At 40.5% G+C, this 23,508-nt stretch overlaps 1 protein-coding gene across 2 annotated transcripts in view; it reads right to left on the reverse strand.

Annotated features, from left to right (window-relative positions):
* The window catches only part of AASS (aminoadipate-semialdehyde synthase), a 28,304-nt gene extending 8,062 nt beyond the window's left edge, over positions 1-20,242 (reverse strand). Inside the window, exons 1-19 of one of the 2 annotated variants that reach the window (XM_062609666.1) lie at positions 20,087-20,242; positions 17,618-17,838; positions 16,309-16,485; positions 15,585-15,669; positions 14,778-14,845; positions 14,523-14,669; positions 13,458-13,536; positions 13,231-13,358; positions 12,919-13,067; positions 11,622-11,744; positions 11,358-11,469; positions 10,745-10,804; positions 10,572-10,639; positions 7,971-8,092; positions 5,285-5,414; positions 4,308-4,418; positions 2,869-2,977; positions 2,331-2,471; positions 350-517 (exon numbers count right to left, since the gene is read on the reverse strand). In XM_062609666.1, the coding sequence (XP_062465650.1) occupies positions 350-517; positions 2,331-2,471; positions 2,869-2,977; positions 4,308-4,418; positions 5,285-5,414; positions 7,971-8,092; positions 10,572-10,639; positions 10,745-10,804; positions 11,358-11,469; positions 11,622-11,744; positions 12,919-13,067; positions 13,231-13,358; positions 13,458-13,536; positions 14,523-14,669; positions 14,778-14,845; positions 15,585-15,669; positions 16,309-16,485; positions 17,618-17,830 (2,190 nt within the window). In that variant the 5' untranslated portion in view covers positions 17,831-17,838; positions 20,087-20,242. Of the gene's footprint in view, positions 1-349; positions 518-2,330; positions 2,472-2,868; positions 2,978-4,307; positions 4,419-5,284; positions 5,415-7,970; positions 8,093-10,571; positions 10,640-10,744; positions 10,805-11,330; positions 11,470-11,621; positions 11,745-12,918; positions 13,068-13,230; positions 13,359-13,457; positions 13,537-14,522; positions 14,670-14,777; positions 14,846-15,584; positions 15,670-16,308; positions 16,486-17,617; positions 17,839-20,086 lie in introns of both variants that reach the window. The other variant, XM_062609664.1, reaches the window with a different exon arrangement.
* Between the last annotated feature and the right edge of the window lie 3,266 nt (positions 20,243-23,508).

Below are 23,508 nucleotides of genomic sequence, written 5' to 3' on the forward strand. Positions count from 1 at the left end.
ACAACCCCTTCAGATTTATTTGTTTTTAAATCTTCTATTGATCTGCCACCACATATAGAGCCAGAGACAAAAAAAAAATACAGGTACAGACTATGCAAACCAACTGACCAGCTGCCCAAAACAAGTAAAACTATTTTTCTGGTTTGCAACAAACAGCTGTTAAGTAAATCAGGTAAAGCTGCTTTCAAAAAAACGAGAGTAGTCCTTTCAGTTATCTCAGCTGGGACAGTGGAGAGCTCATAAATAGAAAGTACAGAGCTATAAAAGGCTAATTTTTAAATACAGTTTTCTTTAAATTATAACATTCACCTCTTGAGGAAAATAATAATGAATAATAATAACAACTTACTTTGTACCTTAAGGTGCCTCTCAACAAAGTGTGAGCGGTCTGAATACCATACGGCTCAGCATATTTTGTGCTGTCTCTGTTTGGAAAACCTTCCAGATTTAATCCTGGGAAGAAATCCATCGGAGTAACAGAATCAAGTACTGCTCCTCCAGCTGGAATATTTACAATCTAAATTTTGTGAAAAACAGAAATATTATTTCAGTGCTGTGTTATTTATTTTACAACAGAAGATATTAAGTATGTTCAAAATAGCAACTATATGCTTAGAATTTCATGTGCAAACAAAGGCCCAATCTAAACAAAGCAGTTGCACAAGCCACTGAAATATATCATGTGATGGAGGAGCATGCACTATGTCAGCCATTGCTAATCAAAGGGCTAAAACAAGGCACATCTTTCTCACACACGCTGTTAATTCCTGCTGCTCTTATACTAAAGTGGCAAGTTCCTTTCCCAAACTACACCAATGTGAAGGGAGATTCTGCCCATAGTCTTCCTGTTTTTTAGTCGTTTTTAATTCTTTTATGGGGGAGGAGAAGGCAAATGTAAAAAGAAAGAGGGATCTTGCTTCTCTTTCTTTTAAAGATTAAAATAAATTCAGTGGTAGAACACTGACACAAAATTGCTGTCCATGTGTATCTTTACTTGCAGCTACAAAGCACAGAGAAAATGCACCGCTGAAGGAAAACAAAATAAGATTGACTAGTTCTATTATCACTCCAAACCAAAGCCTTGAACCCTGTTTCCTTCAAGCAGCTGATGCACATGTCTGCTATGCAGCATCAATACAAACTCATTTTGTGACTTTTGAGCAAAGGGGCAAGGTTTCCTCCTAGAAGAAAGACTAAATCAAAAGCCAAAAGATCTTATTGTGTTTGCCAGGCACAGGGGAAGAATCCTGTACAACAGTCAAAGATAGCTAAGGATGTAGTGCACAATTTACTGACAAGCTCACCTACTGCTTTCATAATGAATCATTCATATGCATGATCTAATTTTTCCTAGCCATAGGTGAACCAGGTCAGAATTAAATAAATATTTTTACATTCTCCAAGTGACCCTTTTATCTGAAACTTATGTGTTGTTGCTTTCTAATTAATGATCCAATACACAATCCCTGATTTTCTACTTTCTCACTGTAATAAGAACACTGGAGCACCAAAAAGTCATGACAAAACATCTCAAAAGATTTCTCGGTTTTGCAGATCAAAAAGTTTAGATAATTAGCTGAACCTTACACTGATTATAAAAGGCAGTCTCCTTGACATTTGAAGAGCCCCTGCTCAAGTAACTACTTTGAGCAAATGGAAGTGATCAAACAGATAGGACAGGAAACCAGAAATGTAACAGTGGCTTGCAATAGCTTTGCACGAATCAGTTTTATCTTTCCATAAAACAGATGCAGTGACATTTGCTAGGTTAAGTCTACTCTAATGTCTCCTGCACAAACAGCAAAACAGAGCTTATATAAACACATCAGAAAGTACTGTACACTTTCACAAAAAATACTCATTGCGCTACTGGTATTACAGACTGCACTCAAAGAAATCAAGAGTCCTGGCATACACTGTGTAAGTATAGAATGAGGCTGTCTGGATTACAAACATGGCTAGACAGAAAAGCAAGTAGAAGGATGCACTTTCACCTTCGTTCCACAGAGCCAAAGACAGGTAAATTAAGTGGCAAAAGCAGTACACAACGGGAATGGAAGCTGGATGCAGAAACACAGCTTCAGTGCTTTAGTCATTAGAACACACTCCATCTTTGCAATCGGCTTCCATACAGTAAGTAAGAACAATGCTGGCAGGTGCCAGGCACCATCACACTCCAAACATAGGATTTTGTTATGCATGCAACTGAGTTTGGCAACTGACTATCGCTGGCTTGAAAGTAAACATAGCAACTTACAAACCCTAATTCTCCCCTTAAAAATACCACTTTCTTTGTCTGGCTTTAAATGGAAATTTTAGGATTACTTCACCTCTCCATTTCTTAAATATGTAGCAGACTGAACTGTATTCAGCAAAACTCCTTGTGGGCTCCAGCTGAACTTGTATCTCAGAGGATTGTCAGAGTACTCTGGAGCTGGTAGGCCGCCGCAGAAAGAAGTGTAGGACACAACCTGTCAGATTTATTCACAATGAAAGAAACAATGAAGAGAAAACAGACCAGGATGTGGACAGTACAGAGCTGCCCTGCAGAATCCCTTTCAGTTCTTAAATTTTCTGTTGAAGCTGTACCCCACATAGGCCAAATCAGAAGATCTACAGTGGAACCAAAAGTTTACTGTGCAAGGGCATCAAGCTGTCACACTGCAGCCACTGTCTGTAAAGGAGAGGAGACCAAAACAGATAGTGGGGCAAGGCCGTATTGTTGGTGTTTTCACCAACTGGATTAGTTGGCAACAAATCCCAAGCGTGAGAGAAAGGTGTCCAGAATCCATTACACATCAGTGACATGCCCAAAAACTAGGAGGTGGTAAAGGGACAGGGTTACTATGTGCTACCTGCCAACCTTACCGTGGCACCAACTTCTTTTGCCTTGTCAATACATTCCATTGCCAACATATGGTCAAGACCAGGATCCAAACCCATTTCACTGATAACTGTAATACCAGCAGCTTCTACACTAAAAATAACAGAAATGCAGAGCTGTCAGAATATTCACTTTTATTTAGGAAATCTGTCCAATAAAGGCCCAGCGAACTTTCCCCAACACAGCAAATTCTAGGCTCTATCTGCAGCTTGTGGGTAAAAAAAAAAGATATTAAAACCTGAGCAGTAACAACTGTTAAAGAGTCATTCTAGCCTTGGTTTCTCTTACTTTGCTGCAACATCTAGGGGCTGGTGGAAAAATAAATTCCTATCTCACATTCTATTATTCTATTATTCACACTAAACTCCATATCTCACATTCCCCTGGACAGCGCTACAGTGCATGAAGGTAGTACTGAAGAGTATGGCACAGAACTAGTCATAATTGCCCATAACAGCTCCTGTGGAGAAGAGAGATGAAAGACCTACTTTCCCAAATTACAAGCATTTGGGGTTTAGCAGTTGTCCACATTCCCAGAGAAATTCACTTATCACCACAAACTGAGGCAATTTATTTTAGTTTCAAAATCACTTTGTATTTTTACAAATAAGAATTGGTTTTTTTTCTTTCTTTTTTTTTTGAGAGTGTGATATGACCTCTTGGCATCACAGCTAGAAGAATCTCCCTCACTGTCTGCAACACTGGTTCTCTACCTGTCTACCTTTCTCTGTTTTATCTTTTGTAGAGACACAGCATGCACAAGTCTCATCTCACTCACTTGAATTAATTTCAGAGTATCCAGTACTGAGACTGAGAGGAGTACCTAGGTGAAAGTCCATGCCCAAAACAACTTCTAATTATATAATAAGTAGGACAACAGAAACAATAGAATAGCTAGAACCGTCACCAGCTTGAGACTAATAGAAAGGAGAAATGACTCCTATCCAAAAGAAGGAGTCATGAAGGAGGATGTTAGAGTAGGTAATAGAATATTAGTGTAGATTAGGGGAATGTGGCTTAGGAGAATGTGAAGGATGACAAGCAAGCTTGCTGTCACTGGTAGAACAGGACAGCCCATCTGCTGATTTGAATATCAGCCCAGCTCAAACATCCTAACAGGTCTGAGGGGATAGGGGAAAGCACACTAATATGGAATAAGATGGGGTATGCAGAAAAGCACATTCTACTGTTTAGAGCACTAGCCTGCCCGTATTGGGGTGTGCACTCATTTCCCCACTCTGCCACAGCCTCCATATGCAACTTTGGGAAAAAAAACTTAGTCCTCTATCATAGAAAGAGAAGGAGAAAGAATGCAGAAAACAGTAATTCACAATGAACATTGCAGGTGTAACAGACTGCAAAATATTCAGATAATGCACTAAAGGAGGCAGTAACACCAGGGAGATGCTACTGTCATACTTACCTCTCCCTGAGCTCTTTCATAGCTGGTGTTAAGTAGCTGGCTGTTACCAAGTTCACTTTGTTGTCAATACATTTCTTAGCAACCAAAGGATGTGCTGAATAAGGCAGCAAACTACAAACGAAACAATTATGCAACATCAAAATCCAACCAGTTACTTAGGCTATCACTGGAAAGACACTCGCAAATGTTTTTTGTATGCCTACAAAAGAGCTCAAGTAAATGCAACAGCCCTACCTGCCTTGCCCTGAGCAGTTTCGTATCTACATAAGTGAAATGCTACCCTACAGAAGTGCATTGTTGTATGTACTTGGGACAGAGCATAGGACAATATGGGAGTCATTGTTTAGACAGCATCTTCTGTCACATTTGTCTTTGTAAAAAACAAGCCACTGATCTATTCTCAAGGCTACTTTCTAAACAGGCATGATGAAGATTCAGAAGATGCCAAGCTGTAAATCCATCCTTGAGAAAGCTTGCATTACAAAGATCTTGCTGAAGTACTTTGTGAAAAGCATGCTCTACATGGAAAAGAAGCAGCATACATGACATCTGTGGCAAAAGGGACAAAATTACAAGGACTGTGAAGTCATTTGCTCCCTTCTTTCAATACCTGAAAACAGATCTCTCTTAGTGGAGAAATGACCAAGATGTCAGAATTTTGCTTCCTCTTGCAAAAATGCCAATTTGATCCCAGGAACACTTCCACTGGTGGACACAACTGGTCCCTCACACTAGGAAGGCTCTCCACATAATTGGTGAACACTTCTAAAGAGATGCTGCAGTCAAAACCCTTTGAAAGTCCTGATGCCCTACTACACGAGAAGGCAGTGGCCAGATACAACTATTTACATACACAACTATGATCCCAGTTCTTGGGCATTAAAAAAAGTTAGTATGCTGATTTAGGTCACTGAACTAGGAGAAAGAAGCAGCATGACTGAGGTTTGAGCCTGTCATGTTTTACACACAATTCTGACCTGATCACAAGGTTGTGTTTCTTCACCAAAGAGGTCAGCTTTTCCTCATGCTTAATGATATCCATATGAACTGAAGTAATATTGTCATATTTTTCTGTCAGTTGTTCAAGTTGTTCCTTCGTGACAGATGCTGTTTTAAAAGTAAAACACATCAACTGTTACATAAAGATAATTACAAAGCACTCCCAGGTACAACAGTGCTTCCCTAAGAAAAACAGTTGCATGGATGTTTTCCTTCACTAACAGTTGAAGAGAAATCAGGCATAAAGCACCTTACTTCCCTTAAAGTAGTCAACTTCATTATAAATTGCCACGGTCAAGCCATAACAGCTATAACTCAACTAGAATCCACAAAGAATACTTTCTCTCAGAAGTGAAGAACCTGCTGAAAAACAACCATTTTCAAGTAGTGTGACAATTAATCTTGAGACTGAAAGTATTTTAGGTCACTATGCAGTACATATTTTCTCCTGGTTTTAAAAATGGTAACTTTAACCTGGCCAAATAAATGCTGAGGTGGAGTATTCAATCAGTTGATTGTAGTAGTTATTTCTGCAAAAGCACTGACTACTTCACTGAAATGCAAAAAGCTGACTAAAGTCCAGGATGGGGAAAAGGTCCAAAGAGGAAAATGCCTTTCTCTTTTTCAGCCTGTGCTTGCTTTAAGTGAGACAGGAAAACCTTAACTAATTTTAAGGTCTTGATGAACATGCAGGTTCAATACAACTAACAGACTTAGTAAACAAACATGCTCAGAAAACTTACCCCATCCCTCATTCCACATAGCCATACATTTCTAGATAAATCTGGTTAAAAAAAAAAAAATCTTTCAAAACTGTTTTCAGACATTTTAAAAGGAATTCCTATTTTTTACCAAGAACAGCTTAATAGCTTAAAACAAAACCAATTCACATCATTCATTATTTTTAACATAACAAAGATAAAAACATTAAGCTTTTGTTTAGCTCAAACATTAAGAGGCCCAGATTCAATCTGACTAGTTTCAATATTTGCCTATGGGTTAGTTCTACCAAACCTGCATGTGAAAATATTATCCCTAAAAGGAAGAAATCCAGTCTCTGCCTGCTTCCATTTGTCCCTTACAATTATCTTGCTCTTACTGCCATCAGCACTTACAATTAAAATGAAAGCAGAACTGAAAGAGAGATCCAGGTTAAAGCAACCAGTATTTGACATATCTCACACCATCTCCTGTCCTGGCTCACCATGCTGCCAATACGACGATGACAATGGGAACATGGCCAGGAGAAAGAAGTAGGCAATGAAGGCGGCAGGTGGGGAACAGGCTTACAGAGTATTAAAAGCATCTGTGCCTCTAACTTAGGGCCTTATTTCCTTATGGCCTTTCCAAAGTCAATGGAAATAAACATTGCCAGAGGGTGATTCTCCATACCGTACTAATCAACTTGTGCTGAGAGAAAAGAGAAAGGCAAAATCAACCTAAAAAGAAATTGATTACATGAATGCTTCCCAATTAAAACTTTTGTCATTTGGATTTAAAATGGTGTAGCCTAACAGTTGAGAACCAAATGTGGCACCACAGTGTGCCTTTTAAGCTTTCCTCATCCACCTACCTACTGTCAAGTATTTGACAAGTAACACCTCTGTGTCTCTTCTCTTCTGAGTTTTTTGTGTGCGTGTGCTATACAAATTGCATGGTTTTAAGACACCCAGGTAACAGGCACCTGCTGTTTGCTCAGTGCTTGGCAAAACACATTTTCCAATTCACTTGGTTTCCCTTACTGCTCCTGTATTGCAGAGACTAATGCTGCCTCTGTACCAATGAGGGGATGGACACTGCACATTGCTGTAATCCTTCCTTGTTCACAGCGTCAGGCAGTGAACTGTGCTAATGGTGCACAGTCCTTGGAGTACTCCTCTTCTTCCTAGTATACCTTTTCCCAGGGGTTAAATGGTTATTACTGCAACAGGTAGCAAAAGCAGGCAAGCACAAAAATAACATGAGAAAATAACAAACCAAAGCAACAATAGCAACACCACAGATCAACAGAAATACAAAAGTAAGTTTTAAAGGAAATCACTTCCCAGCAAAGTCACTTTCAGGCAATACAGCCTGGGATTCAAACCTTTAAACAGAATCAGGGTAAAGTCATCGTCAAGGGTACTGAAAAGTGGTTTTGAGATGCCCAGCCTGAAGCATGCTACAGATAAAACCAGAACAGAGGAATGAACAAGCAGGCATGTGAGGCTGATGAGAAGGTCAGGGGCTGAAGGTTAACCACTACAGTATTGGTTATAACTAGAACAGGGGCTTCACCCATACAGATGTCCATAAAAACAATTTCATTTTCTTGTTGTGTGAGGCTGAAAACACAAGCCAAGCACCAACAAAAGGGACTGACTACCTACAAAATCAATCCCAAGACCAAATCAGGCTAGAAGGAAAAGTACTTCTGACTTCCCTACATAAGTTACACATACAAACAGTAAAATTTCAATGTGGCCATGTCATTTTCAAATCAATTATATAAACTCAAAATGCTCACAGTTACAAAATCTTTTTCTGCTGTGTATAACAACAAAGATTTTCTTTATCTGTTCTCAAAACCAGATCCCTTTACTGCCTTTGAGAAAGGTTCTGCCACGCCAGCAGGTTTAAATAAGATATAATTTTTCAATGAAAAACAAGCAAAGTCTTACATACCAACTGTGATGTCAACATTGGAATCTCGACTAAGATATTCAATTACAGGGCCAGAAACATAGCCAGATCCAAGCAATAAAACCCTCTTCTTATTATCCATCTTCAGCATTTGAGTGTATTCTCTAGAAGGTGTTACAGGCAAAATTAAAAACCACAGAGAAGAAGGAAACTGTAAACTGCTAAAACTAACAAAGCATGTTTTAGTAAGTCTACAAACCAAGAGCTCTACTCAGACCAAGAGTCAAGTTCCTGGCTATCTAACCCAAGTACTGCTCCCATTCTTCTATGGCAGAACTTCTAGGTTCTTTCTTCCAATATAAACATGATCAAATCCATCAACATCTCTACTGCTTCTTCAATTGATACTAGCTGTTCAATAGGTTTTTCCTCAGTTGCCACTATATTTTTCTGAATGGCCAGATTACCGTAACTTGATCACTTGAGGACCCACAAGCTGTCTATGTCATCCTGGGCTGTCAGAAAGGGATTCAGGCTCTGCCTTGCTCCCTTTACATAACCAGTATTTGTTAAAGCACACAAAACCATGCTGGTGAAAGTATATTTTAGGTAAGTTATACTAATCTCATATTAGTCCACCACAGAAACATGATAGTCAATACAAGTTAATACCTAATTAAGAAATCCTGTTTGCAGACAAGACCTTGTTTGATTTTTTTTTTTTAAAGAAGTTAAATCATGATTTAATCCATTCACAGAAAGCCTCCTAAACCCATTATATCCTTTCATATGACAAATCTAAGGACCTTCCTCCTCCTCCTATTGAGTTTAACAGAACATCTTCTTCCAGAGCTAAATCCTCATGGGCAAAGAAAAAGAAATAATTCCTGTCTGCCCTTTACTATAGGGAGCAGAAATGGTATGCAGGAGCTTGGAGCAACAGTATTGACAAAGAGGATACTTCCTATAGGAAAGAAATCTATTATTTTGCAATCAAACCTCTTATCATATTTATTAAAAACTTTCCCAGTGTCTAAAATGAGGTCAGACTTGAAACAAACATAGCATGTCTGCTCTAGGACAGGCTGCCAAATGACCCATCAAGAGTGGGAACAAAATCTGCACAGTCCCAGAAAAGAACATTTCATATTACGCCTACCCTCTACATACAAGTCTCAATAATTCAGTTATGTTAATCTATGAACAAATAACAGTAATACCTAGAAGTCCACACTGTTAATGGGATATGTCATTGCAGCTGTGGATGAGGAACCCGTAGAAGGTATGAAGCAAGTAAAGGTGAAAAAACAGAGATAAGTTTAGTAAAACAAACTGCTCCTGTATTCTAATGGCATTCAGGACAGTTCAGTTCCTCCAGTCTGGCTATCCTATCTCTAAAATATCCCAAGACTTCCAAAGGGTATAAGCAATTAGGTTAAATAGAGCCCTCAGAATCTAAATTAGACACAGGATAATACTTTGTTATAGTAATAACAAAAGCATGATTCCTACAGGCTCTAAACAAAAGCCTATCTCTAGCTAAACCATCACATCTTAGGCAGTAAAATCCTCGCTTTAATTTGCATTATCTCCAAAGTCTGCAGTAAAGGAGGGTATCATTAGCAGGTTTTGCTTTTCTGACAGCTAACTGAGCAACACCACTGAACATCACATGCAACACACAGGTCCGCAGAAGTATCAAACGTTTGCCCACAAAACCCCCTTGGGAATGACATCTCCAGATTCTCAGGGTAGGTCATACAAGCAATTATGGAGAAAGGAAAAAAAAAAAGGAAAACAACCAACCAAAAAAAAAAAAAAACACAACCCAGATCATTGTGCTGTGTGAGGTATTCCTCAGAAAATTTGTTACTGTTGTTACTGAGACAGCTGCTTGAGGTGGTCTGTCAAACAGCACATGACAAAAATTACTGTGAGCTGAAGTCTTTGAGAGGCAAAGAGCATGTTACTTTGGGTGAATACTCGTTGTGCACAAGTTCATAACCAGAACTCCCAAAGTTCCCAAAGGAAACTGGAGACATTTGGCATGCAAAAGTCAACACACTATGCTTTTAGTGTATAGTGTATGCAGTGCTTGTGGTCAGACCAATCTCAACTTTTACGTGATGTACAGTGCAGCTGGCACTGACCATGCCACTGACTAAAGCTTTACCTACAGGAATATAATGAAGCCTGAAAGTCTCACAGAGGTTCCTGGATACATCCAGTCACAGAACAATGCTATACAGCACAGCACTTGAGCCATACTAGGATTCAAGGTATAGTACAGAGCCTTTTCCTTTCGAAGGACTGCACGTTATACCCATTTTAAAAGGGCAAGGAGTAACAGAATAATACTGGCATGTGTCTGTTTTCTGCCAGTCTTCATAACGTAAGAAAAATGACCACTTCCTCAACTTCGATATAAGTTACTAACAGCATATGTTAATGATTTAAGCAATGCGCATGAAGAAAGAAGGAAATACCAAGCTAGGAGACATTTAGACATAAGCACTAGACAGTGCAATATAGCAGTATTCCATAAAAACACAGGAGTAAATAAATTCAAAAGGGGAGGTGGAATGCAGACAACATTTTTTTTAACATCCTGAACCAAATAATCTTTAAGAAGCTGTACATTACCTGCTCTCCCTCAGTTTCTGGATATATTCATATTTAGCTGTCAGTGAGCCATTGGATGCAATCACTGCCTAGAAATACATGAAAAAAAAAACAAAAACAAAACCTGAGGCTTTTTGTACCTGTATGATTTATAGCAGAGGAAGACAAGCAGAGTGACAAATCACAAAACTTACATCTCGAACAACAGTTGAGTAATTCTGTCTCTCAAGAGGTTCTGAGCCTTCCGATAACAGCTATGGAGATAAGTTATTTCAAATCTGGTCATTTCATTTGCCATAAATATTTTTTCAGAGTAAAACATCAAGATTTTAAGCAACATTTAAATGCAGTCAGCAATACCAGTATTTTGTAGATCTGAAATTCTTGTGGCCCTGATCAGTGTCATTTAACTTCTATGAAAATACAGAAATTCAAACAGCAGTCTGATTGTGAGCAACTGTTATCTGCCTCAAGAAAATCAGATTTTGACATCTATTGCATAGTCCAGGAACAATGAACTACCTGACAGAGCCTGTTTCCTGCCTACACAAAGTGTTCTTGACAAATCCCTAAGACATCCAGATCACTAATGTCTCATTCACAAGTTGCTTTTTCAAAGTATTGCTCAAGACTTAGAAAGCCTTTTTTTGTTTTGTTTTCTTTTCTTTTTTTTTTTTTTTAAAGTACAAAGTCAGTTATGTTCTACAGCAGATTTATTTTGAATGTATACAGGAGACCAGAAAAGCAACAAACAAGCAGACCAAAGTCTGAGCCTTTTACTTTCTCGATGGATATATTAGACCTTACCATCTCTTCAATATATGGGAAAAGCATATCGCCAAAGTACTCTGTTGCTTCTACAGGAAGCTGAGCTGGCAGATTGTCAATGGAACACATCAGAATCCCAGAGCCTTCCACACTGAAAGAGACAACATGGCTCTTCTAAACTACTTCGCCTTGGTACCTGAAAGGCATCACCTTTCACAAGTGCTTTAAACACATGATTTTTCAATATAATGTTTCATCGTAGAAATTACAGAGGAAAGCAATAAAACCTAAAGGCTCTCCCACCTGTCATGAATAATATGCTGGTCAGCATCATACATACAAAATGGACTGTCAATTGTTGTACATTCAGTCATAAATTCTATAGATCCTCCAGTGTCTGCTGAAATGTCACATATTGCCAGAAGCCTAAAGCAATTAAACAAAAAAAGACAAAGGAATAGAGTATTATCCAAATTACTAAGAAATATAGGTTTAAAAGATCACAAGTGAAAAAGAAATTTAAAAGAAATGTGAGAAAATATATTATACTTGTAGTTTCATTCATCTTAACCAATTTAGAAGTCAGCGTAATATGAACAATGACATCCAGACAGGTCATGAGATTTCCATTCACAACAAAAGGTTCCATATTTCATGCGTAACTTGTCAAAGACCAGGACAATCCACTCATCCATCATTTTTTCTCATTATCCATGTGCTGTCAACACCTCCCGTTTGTTACACAACTACCAATTCCCCCAAGCTATCACTGTGCAGTCCTGCACTAGAATAACTTCACCATCACAAAGGGAAACCTAAAGTGGCTACCTCCTTTCAGTTCACAGAGAGCTGGCACAGGTGGAGTATTCATTAGCCTAAGGCACAACCTCTGGCTCCACTCAAGGTTAACACTTTTAAGTCTTTTTCATAGGAGAGAAAGAAAGGTGTCAAGAGTGGACAGAGAAAAGACAAAGACCTCTTCCTCACCAGCATATCCTTTGCTATATCCTCCCCAAATCCATCACCAGGCCAGTGCCCCAAAGAACTATTACACAGGACTACTAGGGAAAGGGTGGCTCCCACCCCCGCTGAAAGGAGACTAACCCTGGATTTGCATCCCACATTCCATCCTTAAAGCTATTCAAGGTTGTGAAGCATTTCCACCACCAGCTGCAGAAATCAGAGATGTGAAGGAACAGTTATTGAAGTTGTATAAGCCAAATGACAGGGTAGGAAGAACTTAAACAATGAACTCTGCTCAGGCACAGAAACTTCTAGCAGTAATGGTGCATTAGGTACATTTCCCAGATATCACAGTTTGCTCTGCATTTGGCACAACAATCATTGGCAGAACTACCTTTGCAGAAAGACAGACAATACCTGTCAATCATTTATACTGTGATGTTTCCAAAACCTTCAATCTGTGAAAACAAGACTGCAAAGCACAGAAGAACAAAAGCAGGTTCAATGCGGTACTCTGCAACATGCAAGAGGAACATAAGAAATAGAATCACTTGGTAGATACTGTGGTGAAACTGCCTGGCATTCTGACTTAATTAGGATGCTGCAGAATTGTTACAAATGAACTGAGGTGTCTTACTTGTGTGGTAACTCAGGACAGCCCTCTATGGCAGCAGAAGTAGATTTAACTGGCACCAGCAGCTTCTGAGCATCCTGTCGACTTAACAAGCGAGGAGTATGTTGCTCCCAGTATATGCCATTAATTAAACAAGTTGTGTAGGGTGCAATCTGCAAAGAGAGTTACAGATGCCAGATGTTCTTATCTAGTATTTTAAGTTGAAAGCACCTGGTCTAGTGATTTAAATGAACACTTTCTCATCAATGGATATGCAAAGGTGTAGTAACTACCAACAATCTGTGGAAAACATTTCATAAAAGAAGAGATGCTTACATCACTGTTAAAGCGAGAAGTGTAAAGTTCTGGGTGTTTTTCATAGTCTACAGGATCATACAGTCCATCCTGTTTCCTCACAAGATGATGGTGACGACTTAACACTGTCCCATAGACTTTTCTGAGGTCTGAGGTTAAAAAAAAAAAAAGAAGAAGAAATAAAATTGTTGTTATATTTGGACAAAAAGGGTTGCAGTGTTTCCAAAAACTTTATTGTTGCAGCATACCTCCAGATCTGGAAACTTCCTTTAACTCATGTGGTTCCACAAACTCACATGGGAGGGCACTGAACATTTCCTGAGCACCCTGTAAACCAAGAATTAGGATTCAGAAAGATCAGAGCATACAAACATAGTGTAACACTGCTCATTTTGTGTGGGAAAACAGATACAAAAATGCCACGCACAACAGAGTCCTGCCAGACAAGGCCTTCAGAGATGTACAGACTGTTTCACACATAGCCCTGCTTATCCAAAACAAAGCTGCCTGGGCTCTGTGTACAAGGAATTTACATCATTCCCCATTACTGCAGTTTGCGTGGCCCACAGTCCAAAGCCCGGTTTACATTTCTGACAGTGGAGCTGGGAGGCCCCAGCTCAGCCACAACAGGTGGTTTTGCTGCCACTCTGAGGAGCAGTTTCTCTTTAGGGAAGACCCCTGAAGCTCCTCCTCACCGACCAGGCTGTTCTAAAGGCAAAGAACTTTGAGATGACCTTCCCAATAGCTGTGATTATAGAACACCGGCTCTTCAGACACGCCAGCCTTTTGCTCAATAAACACAGTTACACTGGCAGTGACCTTATAGCCTGAGCTAGTTAACTGATCTTTGTTGCCAAAACCAGGAGTAAGGCGTTTTCCCTATGTTATAGAATATATGTCTAAAGTCCAGGACCTGTAAGCCAAGTCAGTGGCACAAAAACAGATAAAACCCAGCAAGTATTAGAAAAAATAATTCTTCCCTCTATACTTTAACGGGGTGATTCAACATACCTTCTGAGCCCAGAGTGAATCAAGTGCAGAGAGGGAGATAAAAATCATGCAGGTGGGACAGAGAAGCAGTAAGACTTAACCCATTTTTCATGGTAAAAAATTAGTGTGGTCACCCTTGTCGGGCATGATCTCATCTTAAAGGCATTAGTTTAGGGTACTTGAAACTTCTTACTGGCAAAGGAAAACCTGAAGTCCAAGCAAACAAAATGAACCTATCAACTCATTTATCCTGGTATGTATCAAATGCCAAGAATTTATATTAAAAATAATAAAGTATTTAATCTTGAAGACAGAATTCTTACCTTAGAAACATTACCAGTGCCTGTAAACACAAATGTTAAGGGTCCAACTGACTTTGGCATCAATCCAAGTGAAATTTCATACCCGGCATCCCTTACTGCCTGCACAGCCTGACTGCTATTCCTGTAGTTATGTGCCATCCCAATGTGCTGAAATCAAATGCATAGAACAATCAAGATATTTTCCATATTCAAATACAGGTGCAGATGCCCTAGTGTCATTTTGCTAGAGAAAAATACATACACATACAGTCTTACCATGAAGGGAGTGTGATGTCCCAAGGCTAAAAATCGTAATCCCAATCCATGCAGAATGTTGATCATTCCTATTGTTTAAAAAAAAAAAATAATCAGAAAATCAGACTATCAGCATTAATTATGAATATACATAGAAACTGCAGAGACTCACTGAAGTCTAAACTCACCCTGGATATTTTTTCCCATATTTTATTATTAATATTTCACTTCTAAAGAAAGTCTACATAAAACCAGGGAAGGAGAAATTCAATAGCAGGCTATGACCTTAAACCTGCTCTTGGCCCACATTAGGCATTTCAGCACCATTTAATATTCGGATATCCTTTCATGAGATGTATCCACAACACCAGATTCCAAAGAAGGAGATAATAAAGAGAGTCTCCTGAAGAAACAGCGTTGAAGTTCAGTGAAAGGAATGAGAACCATGCCTCACAAAAATCAGTATAAATGAATGAGAGAGGGACAAACAGATGTTGTTCAAACTCGCAGGACTGACAGCAGCCCTTTCTCTCAAAAGCCTATTCAGCTCATCTCTAGATTTTTAGTCGGCCTCAGATTAGTTGAACAGACAAATAGGAATTCAAGACAATATAAAATAGTAGATTTGCCAGGAATCCACAGACTGTTTGACATGTAGTCTAATCAAAAGTAGGGAGCACAAAACAGAATGGAAAAAGCTCTTAAAAGCAAGAGTTAAAAATCCAGTTAAAAATGCATTGCAAGCCTCAACTTTCAGGAAACATAGACAACCAGAAGTATTACAAGAAGCTACTTGTTGCAAGCCTGCCTTTACTTTATGCACTATACCTGCTACACCAGCCCACTTTCCAAAGGCCACAATTCGCATTCCTTTACGATCCACCATTTTTTCATAGTCAAACAGTCGAATTTCCTGAAAATACACAGCAAACTGAGTATTAAAATTTTCAGTGAATGCAGTCAGTGGCATGTTACTCTCCTAGGAATTACCTTTTGATATGCCTTTGTCATCCTTTGTGATAGAGGCTGATGGGCATATATGAGCAGGCAAATGATTCATAACAAGATTTAGGTATAAAAATAAAAACCTAAAGGTTACACTGAATTCTTGTTTTAAAGAGCCTCTGCACTGCCTGTGCACTCTTGGCACAGTTTCCCAATGTGCCATTCCAGCCGCTGGAGACTCTGCCAAGAGGCTGCTCATTTCTGAGTGAACTGGTTGCCTCCCTCTGTAACAGCCAACACATGCTCTTGATTAATAACTTTCCAATAAGCCTTCATGCTCACACAGCACAAACCTCTCATGAATACACCATGCTTGCAGCACATCTGCCTCGCACATCAACAGAGTAGCACCACAAGCACAAGATCCTCTGAGGAAGAAATACTCAACTTCAGGAAAAGATACTGAAAACTGTCCTTGTTAGCTAACTACAAATATGCACACTGAAAGTAACCACGCTAGGCAGCAAGCTTTTGATCATACTTCAGCATTAAGTTCAGTTTCCAACCCATGCTAACAGTCAATTGTCTTCTCTATGACACAATTTACCTGTCTTAGAATCTCATCCAAAAGGGGCATGTTTGCCTCTTGGGCTTTAATAGTGTGAGAGAAGAAGGCATAGTTCTTTTTAGGGATTAATTTGTCCTCTGGAGGTCTTTTCACACCTACTATCAGAGAAGCCTCAGAAATATCTTCTTGAATAATGCCACCTGCTTTGATGTAATCCTATGAAAGAGAAAAAAATCAAAGTAATTTTTTTCTGGGTTTTTCCATATTCAGATCTCAGCACATAAGCAATTAGAACAGAAGAAAAACAGATAATTCTCCAAAGCAGAAACAAGTTACTACATGTGATACTTCAGAAACCTCTTTATCAAAGGGATATTGAATATCAAACTGAACTTGCGTGCTAATATCCTATTATACAAGGCAAAAACATAATTATGTTTTAGTAAAATCCTTCATCATAAATTCACAGACTACAAAAAGGGTATTTCACTACATTTAAAGTATTTTATAAAGTGCTGTGATAATGAACAACCCTTTGTAACATGTTGAAATATATGGAAATAAGTTTAGATAAATCTGACATATTAATCTGAAGACTGATGGCATGTGATTTTATAAAATTGTGTAAGATTAAGTCCAAGCTGAAGAGCAACATCCAAAAGAGTGTTTTTCCATATCAAAATCTAGTCTTGTTATCCCTTGTTTCAGAAACATATTAAAATTCCAGCTTTCAATATCATACTTGTGTACCCAGAGTGATATATGCTTTGGTGAAAAACAGCCCTGTGACTTAAATAAAAGGTGATACATGCAAGTGATCACTAATTCCCTACTTATGTGTCCATTTTTATCTGTTGGTTCAGATACCTTACAGCAGAGTACTACTGTTGCTTACTGGAACTGTAAAAGCTCTCAGTCCCAAAGCTCACAGCATAAAAGAAAAAAACAACCCAAAACAAAACTCTCTCCTCATTTTACATGAGTAATAGGACTGAAGTGGGAATGGGATTCATCAGATTCATCCTTCCACTTTATTTTAAATATGATTATTTTTTTTGAATGTTGCCTCCATACAAATAGAAGAAATAAACACCAATGTTAAATGGATTATCAAGTTTCAGGGACAGATGAAAAGAAATCAATAAAAGCAACTCCAGAAGCCCACCAGTATGCCAACATTACATTAAAAGGCTAAACAAACTACTCCTTTTTCTCTCCACAATGACTCCCCATGCAACAACAAAATTAATATGTTTTCTCATGTATATCCCTTGAATATATTTTTTCCTGTGCTATGGTTAATAACTGAACTAAGGGTTTGCTTACATAAATCAAAATGGGACCTCACCTTTTCATGGATGGCTCTCCGGTTTGATGGCTGCACTAAGACCTTGTAACCCATCTGTGTTAATTCCTTAACATGCTTTGGTGCTAGAGGTGCTCTTCTTTCCCAGGCATTAACATCTTCCCTCCTGATTGCCAGCACAGACTTATGACGATGCCAACACTTAGCATTATGGAACGCACACCTACCATTTGTGTGACTAAAGGCTCGCAGCATGGTAAAGCCTGATGGCAGCAAAGACAACGTAGTAAAATATACATATATATACACGTATGTTTCAAACACTGTTCAAAAGGTCTGGTCTCCTTTAACATCTGCTGTAAAACACAAACCAGATACTTTATACTCTAGGTGCACCCTACTTTTGTGAGATATAAATTTCCCTGCTTGAGCAGGGAGGTTGGTCTAGCTGACCTCCAGTGTCCCCTTGCAACCTCCACTCATTCTGTGATTCTTTGATTCTGAGAATTTACTTTCAATGTACTTCGTTGCACCTCAGCTTCATGGGGTGTCCTTACAGAAACAAATTATTTGTGCTATTGTAAGGGAAGGCTTTTAACATGTTCAGTGTACCAAGTTTTTACTTACACAGCTTAAAAAGAATGCTGGAAACTTAAAAATGCCAATTAAATTCATTTGCCAGCATGAACATCCAAAGACGAAGCACTTACAAAAGTTTGCATCGAGATCAGTGAGAAGTAACAAACTCACAGAAAGAAGGTAGAACACAGGCAACAATACAAGCAGTTGATTAAAAAAAAAGTCCTATATGTATGACTAATGCAAAGTATTTTTATATAACTAATTCTGACTCAAGCCAAAAACAGAACAGTAGGACAAGACCTTAACTACTGCTTAGCAGTCAGCATATGTGTGGCCAGGAGTTACAGGTTTTTTTCCTAATAAAAATATTGTGGAAAGGCTTCATTAGGACAGATTCTCACTACAGAGGATTATCCCTTTATTTTCTCTCTCCTCTTCTTCACTCACAGTGAAGCATATATGCCACTGCTCAGCTCCTCTGTGAATGGTATGAACCAGTCCAGCACCAAATACCTAGGAGCCTAAGGACTTGAGATATTTATATGATTAGAAGATGTGGATCTCAAAGATAGAGGCTCCAAAAACGTGAACGGTGATTTCAAAGTAGTTTTGACTGATAGTTACATGTATCTCTGCATTTGAATCACTTGGAAAATCCTGTTTGCCCTCATGCCCCAGTCTTGTAAAACCTCTATATGCCTAAAGCGTCAAGAGGTCCTATTTAACTCCAGGCTTGCTTAAACAGAATAGCACACAAAGGAAGGCATGAACAGAAGCACACAGTCCTCTGCCTTCACTCCAAATGTGGTCTTTCTACCATCGTGAGATTTTCCTACCAGCAGAATTTACTGTACAAAAGTTGGAGTTGATTTTTTATGACACTGCTCTTCAGCAGGCTAAGAGGGTTCTCAGAGACTGCGTTGGTACCTCTCAAAAACAGAGGAAGGCTTGTCACACATCACTATTACTGCACTCTAGAAAATAATGATTAGCGCAATTCCTACCACTGCACCGTACCTCATACCCAAACCTGCAGGGAAAGAAAATTTCCCTCACACAGAAGAGTCCTACAAGAACAATGCTGCTTTCAAAGGGGCACAAGCTGCCCTGCACTTACAGCGTGTGAGAGGGAACCAGGGCAGTAAACAAACACTCAGTGTGACCTCTGGCAGGCCAGAAGTGTGTACACATGACTCTGTGTGTGCTCAGGCTTAACCACAGATATCCCATTGGATAAGATACTGATATCCCGTTGTAAAAGTGAAAGTAAGTTTAGAATACAAATCCTGCAGAGATGGTGATCTCTGGCGTCCTCAACAACCCAGCTGACCAAGGGAGCCGAATGGCACTGGGTCCTCATCACCCATGATATGGGGGCTGCTCCACTCTGTTTTGAGCTTAGTTTTGAGACTCAATAGTGCTGAGGAATATAGCAAAGGAAAAGTAAAATGAAAGAATAACAACGAGCTTCATTACAGCACACAATCTGAATATGATCCTATTTCTAGAGTGAGCTGAACATACTTATACGGGCAACTTGTGCCTCCACTTACTACTTGGGCGACAGCTAAACTACAGCGCTGGCCCCTGCCAGTGTGTTTCGCCCCCTGAACCTCCGGCCGGGGGTCTCACGGGGCCCCTCCAGCCTCCCGACAGGAGAGCGACGCGCAGAAGGGAACAAAATCCCCGTTAAGAGAGGCAGGGAGGAGCGGGCAGGCAAGCGGGCAAGCAAGAGGGCAGGCGGACTGGCGGGGGTAGAACCGCGGTAAGGGGGCGGCACCAGCCGCGAGAGGCCGCGGCAGGGCGGCCGCTCTGCCAGCGGCGCTGCCCGCACGGAGGGCCGAGGCTGCGACCACTGGCACGGGGAGCGCCGGGGAGCGCCGCAGGAGCCGCCGTGTGCGCCGCGGGACGGGGCAGCTCCGTACTTACCTCAGGGTGTTCCGGGCAGCCCCGGCACAGCCGCTAGGTACAGCTCCCTAGGTCGGCCAGCGTCCGGCGCGCCGCCAACGCCCAGGGCGGCAGCCAACCGCGAGCCTCCCTGCGGCTACACCTTTCACTGCCCACCAATGAAGAGGGGTCCTGCCGGTTGCGTCACGGCGGACGTCGTCACGCCCCTTCAACGCCCCCATTCCCTCAGGCGCTGCGCCCCTCGCTTCTGCCCGGGGCAGGCTCCGGTCACCAGCACAGCGATCCCTCAACGCCCCTGCGGGTGCAGCTGCCTCCGGCTGAGCCCGCTCGGGCTCTCCCCGCCGACGCCGAGCACAGTGGGCGGCTGACCGGTCACAGCCCTGTGTCACCACGGCCGCGTGCTCACCTTTTTCCTACTACGCAACGTCTCAGATTGTTTTTGTACATTGCGTTCAGGCACGCTGTGCCTTTCCGGTGGCTTGAACACGGTACGGGAAATGGTAAAAGTTGTTCTGTCTGCCAAATAGAAATAGTTTGTGATTTGTTACGTGTGCTGTTGCCAGTTTTCAGCTGGAACTCGGTCTTTGAATTAGGTCCTTTGTGATGGGCCTCAACTGCTAAGTTGGATCATGACAAATAATAAGATGTTGTAGTATAAATCATGCAAATTGTGAGGTGTAAGAAACAAAAACAAATGCAGAGTCCTGTGCTGGGTGTGCAGGGTGAAGAAGGGCTTTCCTGTCAGAGAAAGGCAGGCTGTGCACTGTGGAGAATATACCCTGGGGAGTCTCCACGGGGGCGGTGTAGCTGCTGTTGCCAGTCTCTGTTAGCAGGCATGAAGACATTGCTACAGAGCATGAGAACATGGGACATCGTGACTGCACTCAACAGAAGCCACAAAGACTAAAGGGTCTGAGGAGAATTCATCCATGTTCCACTTTGCCACAGCGAGATCTTGCTGTGATGAGGGAGAAGTTGGAGCCGTGGCACAGCCTGCGCCACCTGTACTAGGCACTAGCACTTGACCTCTTGTTAAGAGACAGTTAAATTTTGACTGTTGTCACTACATAGCTTTAGAGGTACTTCTTCTTAGACTACTTTCTCCTTATAGTTTTCTTACTTTTCTTTAAAACATGCTCTTTTTTTCATGATATGACCCTGAACTTTTCCCTCTTCTTCTCCTGCTGGTTTTGCAGGCAGAATTCAACTGGCAATAATAACTGTAACTTCGGTTTCCTGATTTAGACCCAAGTATTTTCCTAACTCACCAGGACAGGAATGCTGGAAAACCTCAGAAAACTGGGGCTTGACCTGCACTTCAGATTTGCTGCTGTAATACAAATTATACAGGGATGTGAGCATTATGGAATGAGATGCAGAATGGATCAGCACAGATTTGGGAGGTGAAAGGATGTAAGGACTTAAGGGGAACATCTAGGTTGTATCGTCTTAGCCTCTTGGAGGTGAATATTAGGGAGTAGGACCTGAAATGGATCAGCAGAGACTCTGAGGGTTTAAATCCTCAGCAGAACGGACAGAATAGGTGGAGTTTGGGGATACTGTACAAGTACAGAGTCTTTCCACTCACTAACTCCCACTCTTTCCTGCTCACCCTCAGTGTCCAGGACCTTCCACAGTCTGCCTCATCTTCCTGCAGGATCTTCACCCTTTTCCTTTCCCTGATGGAGAAGAGAGTTACCTCTAGTTAACTCCTGGACCCTTCTTTTATGAGAGATAAGGTATAAGGTCTACAGCACACCTTGCAGAAGCTCCTGTCCGTCCTTCCGCTCTTCTTGGGAATATGTCCATTGTAGCAGGTAGGTGATGGGTCCACAGATGGGAACGAGGTGGGGGGGAAGAGCTGGCTAGAAGGACGGGGAGAGCACTGGGTTTGGGAGCCCTTCTGCCATGAGAACAAGGACAGTAACTGCTCTTGGTTTCTAGCCAGTCAAGTAAATCTAAAAGCTGTAATAACAACAAAAAAAAAGATTTTCTAGATCAGAAGACAGGTTGTCAAGATGCAGTCTGTGAACATACCATGGATTGCAAACTGCCCTTTGCTTGGGATCAGAGGTGGAAGCCATACCTCTCACCCAGCCAACAGAGATCAGCTTGGGCAGGAAGCTAAGGCTTTCTACATAGCTCCTACATAGAACATTATTAAAATGTATGATTCAGTTTCATCTGGATATTAAGAACCCAAGAGGACTGGGATAGATTTGTCTGTCAGGCAATACGAAACATGGAGAGCCTTACATTCCCGTTGGGTCCAAGAAACAGTGACACACAACGAGCCTTTTGCTTGGCCCCAAACACTTACTTCAGGAAACATATGTGCGTATATGCCCCAGTGTCTAATTTACACTTTGTGGAATTAATAAAGTACACATACTTGTGTAAGTTACGTGTGTAGAGTATAAATACATCCATGCCATTCAGAAATTGTTTATTTCTTTTTGTTTTATTGATAAAATTTACCAGAACTGCTTCATAAGGGCAAATTCAGTTAAACTGGAGAAAGTGTAAACTAAATAGAAAATTATAAGAATTATGCCATTCCTCAGTCCTTGCACTCAATGATTCTAAACTATTCATAAGAACTGATTTACTGATTTTTTCGAGGTTTGGAGTTTTTTTCCATTTTATGATTAAATTCAAATATGGGCTTTGTCAAGAACTGAATTATTGGTATATGCAAAGTAGATTGTTCTTGTCTTCACTCATTCACAAAATTCATCTGAAATATGACCTTCTTGCAAAAGCATGTAATTATATGGTGTTTGTAGAATTTAATTCAACCATGACATTGGAAAAGATCCTTCATAATTTTGTTGCTTCCTCATATTGATTACTTCATATTTTAAAGTAGTAGAAAGTGTGTATCTGAATCCATCAGTATGCATCTGCATAGCCTTTGACTGAATTAATTGAAGTGTTTTAGGAGCTGCTTTGTTTGTTGAATGAATTGGGAACCAAACCATGATGAATTTATTGCAGTAAGTAGACCTCCCCAAATCTACTTGAAGGGGAGGGGGTTTATTATTATTTTCTAGGTTTTCAGCTTTTGGGGAAGTTCTTTCTTTGAGTAGGATCTCAAGACTGCATATAGTAGTTTCTTACAGGTTTAGTGCCAAATTATGTCTCCATACTCTTCTAACTTTTGCAGATAGGAGTCTGAGCTCAGAAAAATGAAGGATGAAACCCACAACGTGCTCTGTCTTGCAGTTCACAGGCCTGAGCTCAACCTTTGCGCTACAAGGAAATGCATGGAGAAAGGTATTTACAGAAACTGAGTGGGAACCATCCTGGCAACTCAGCAGAGCGTGCCAGGAGAAGTCACTGTGCCTTAACCTAATGCTGTTCAGAAAGAGCTGACTTCTTTTGCCAAGATCTGTCAGCTATGAACTCTCCCAAGGAGTTTGGCACCTTTGCCAGGCCACATC

Source organism: Pezoporus occidentalis, unplaced genomic scaffold (genome assembly GCF_034315485.1).
Source record: "Pezoporus occidentalis ecotype Australia unplaced genomic scaffold, CSIRO_AGI_Poc_V1 ctg14, whole genome shotgun sequence".
In the NCBI taxonomy this organism is placed as follows: Eukaryota; Metazoa; Chordata; class Aves; order Psittaciformes; family Psittacidae; genus Pezoporus; species Pezoporus occidentalis.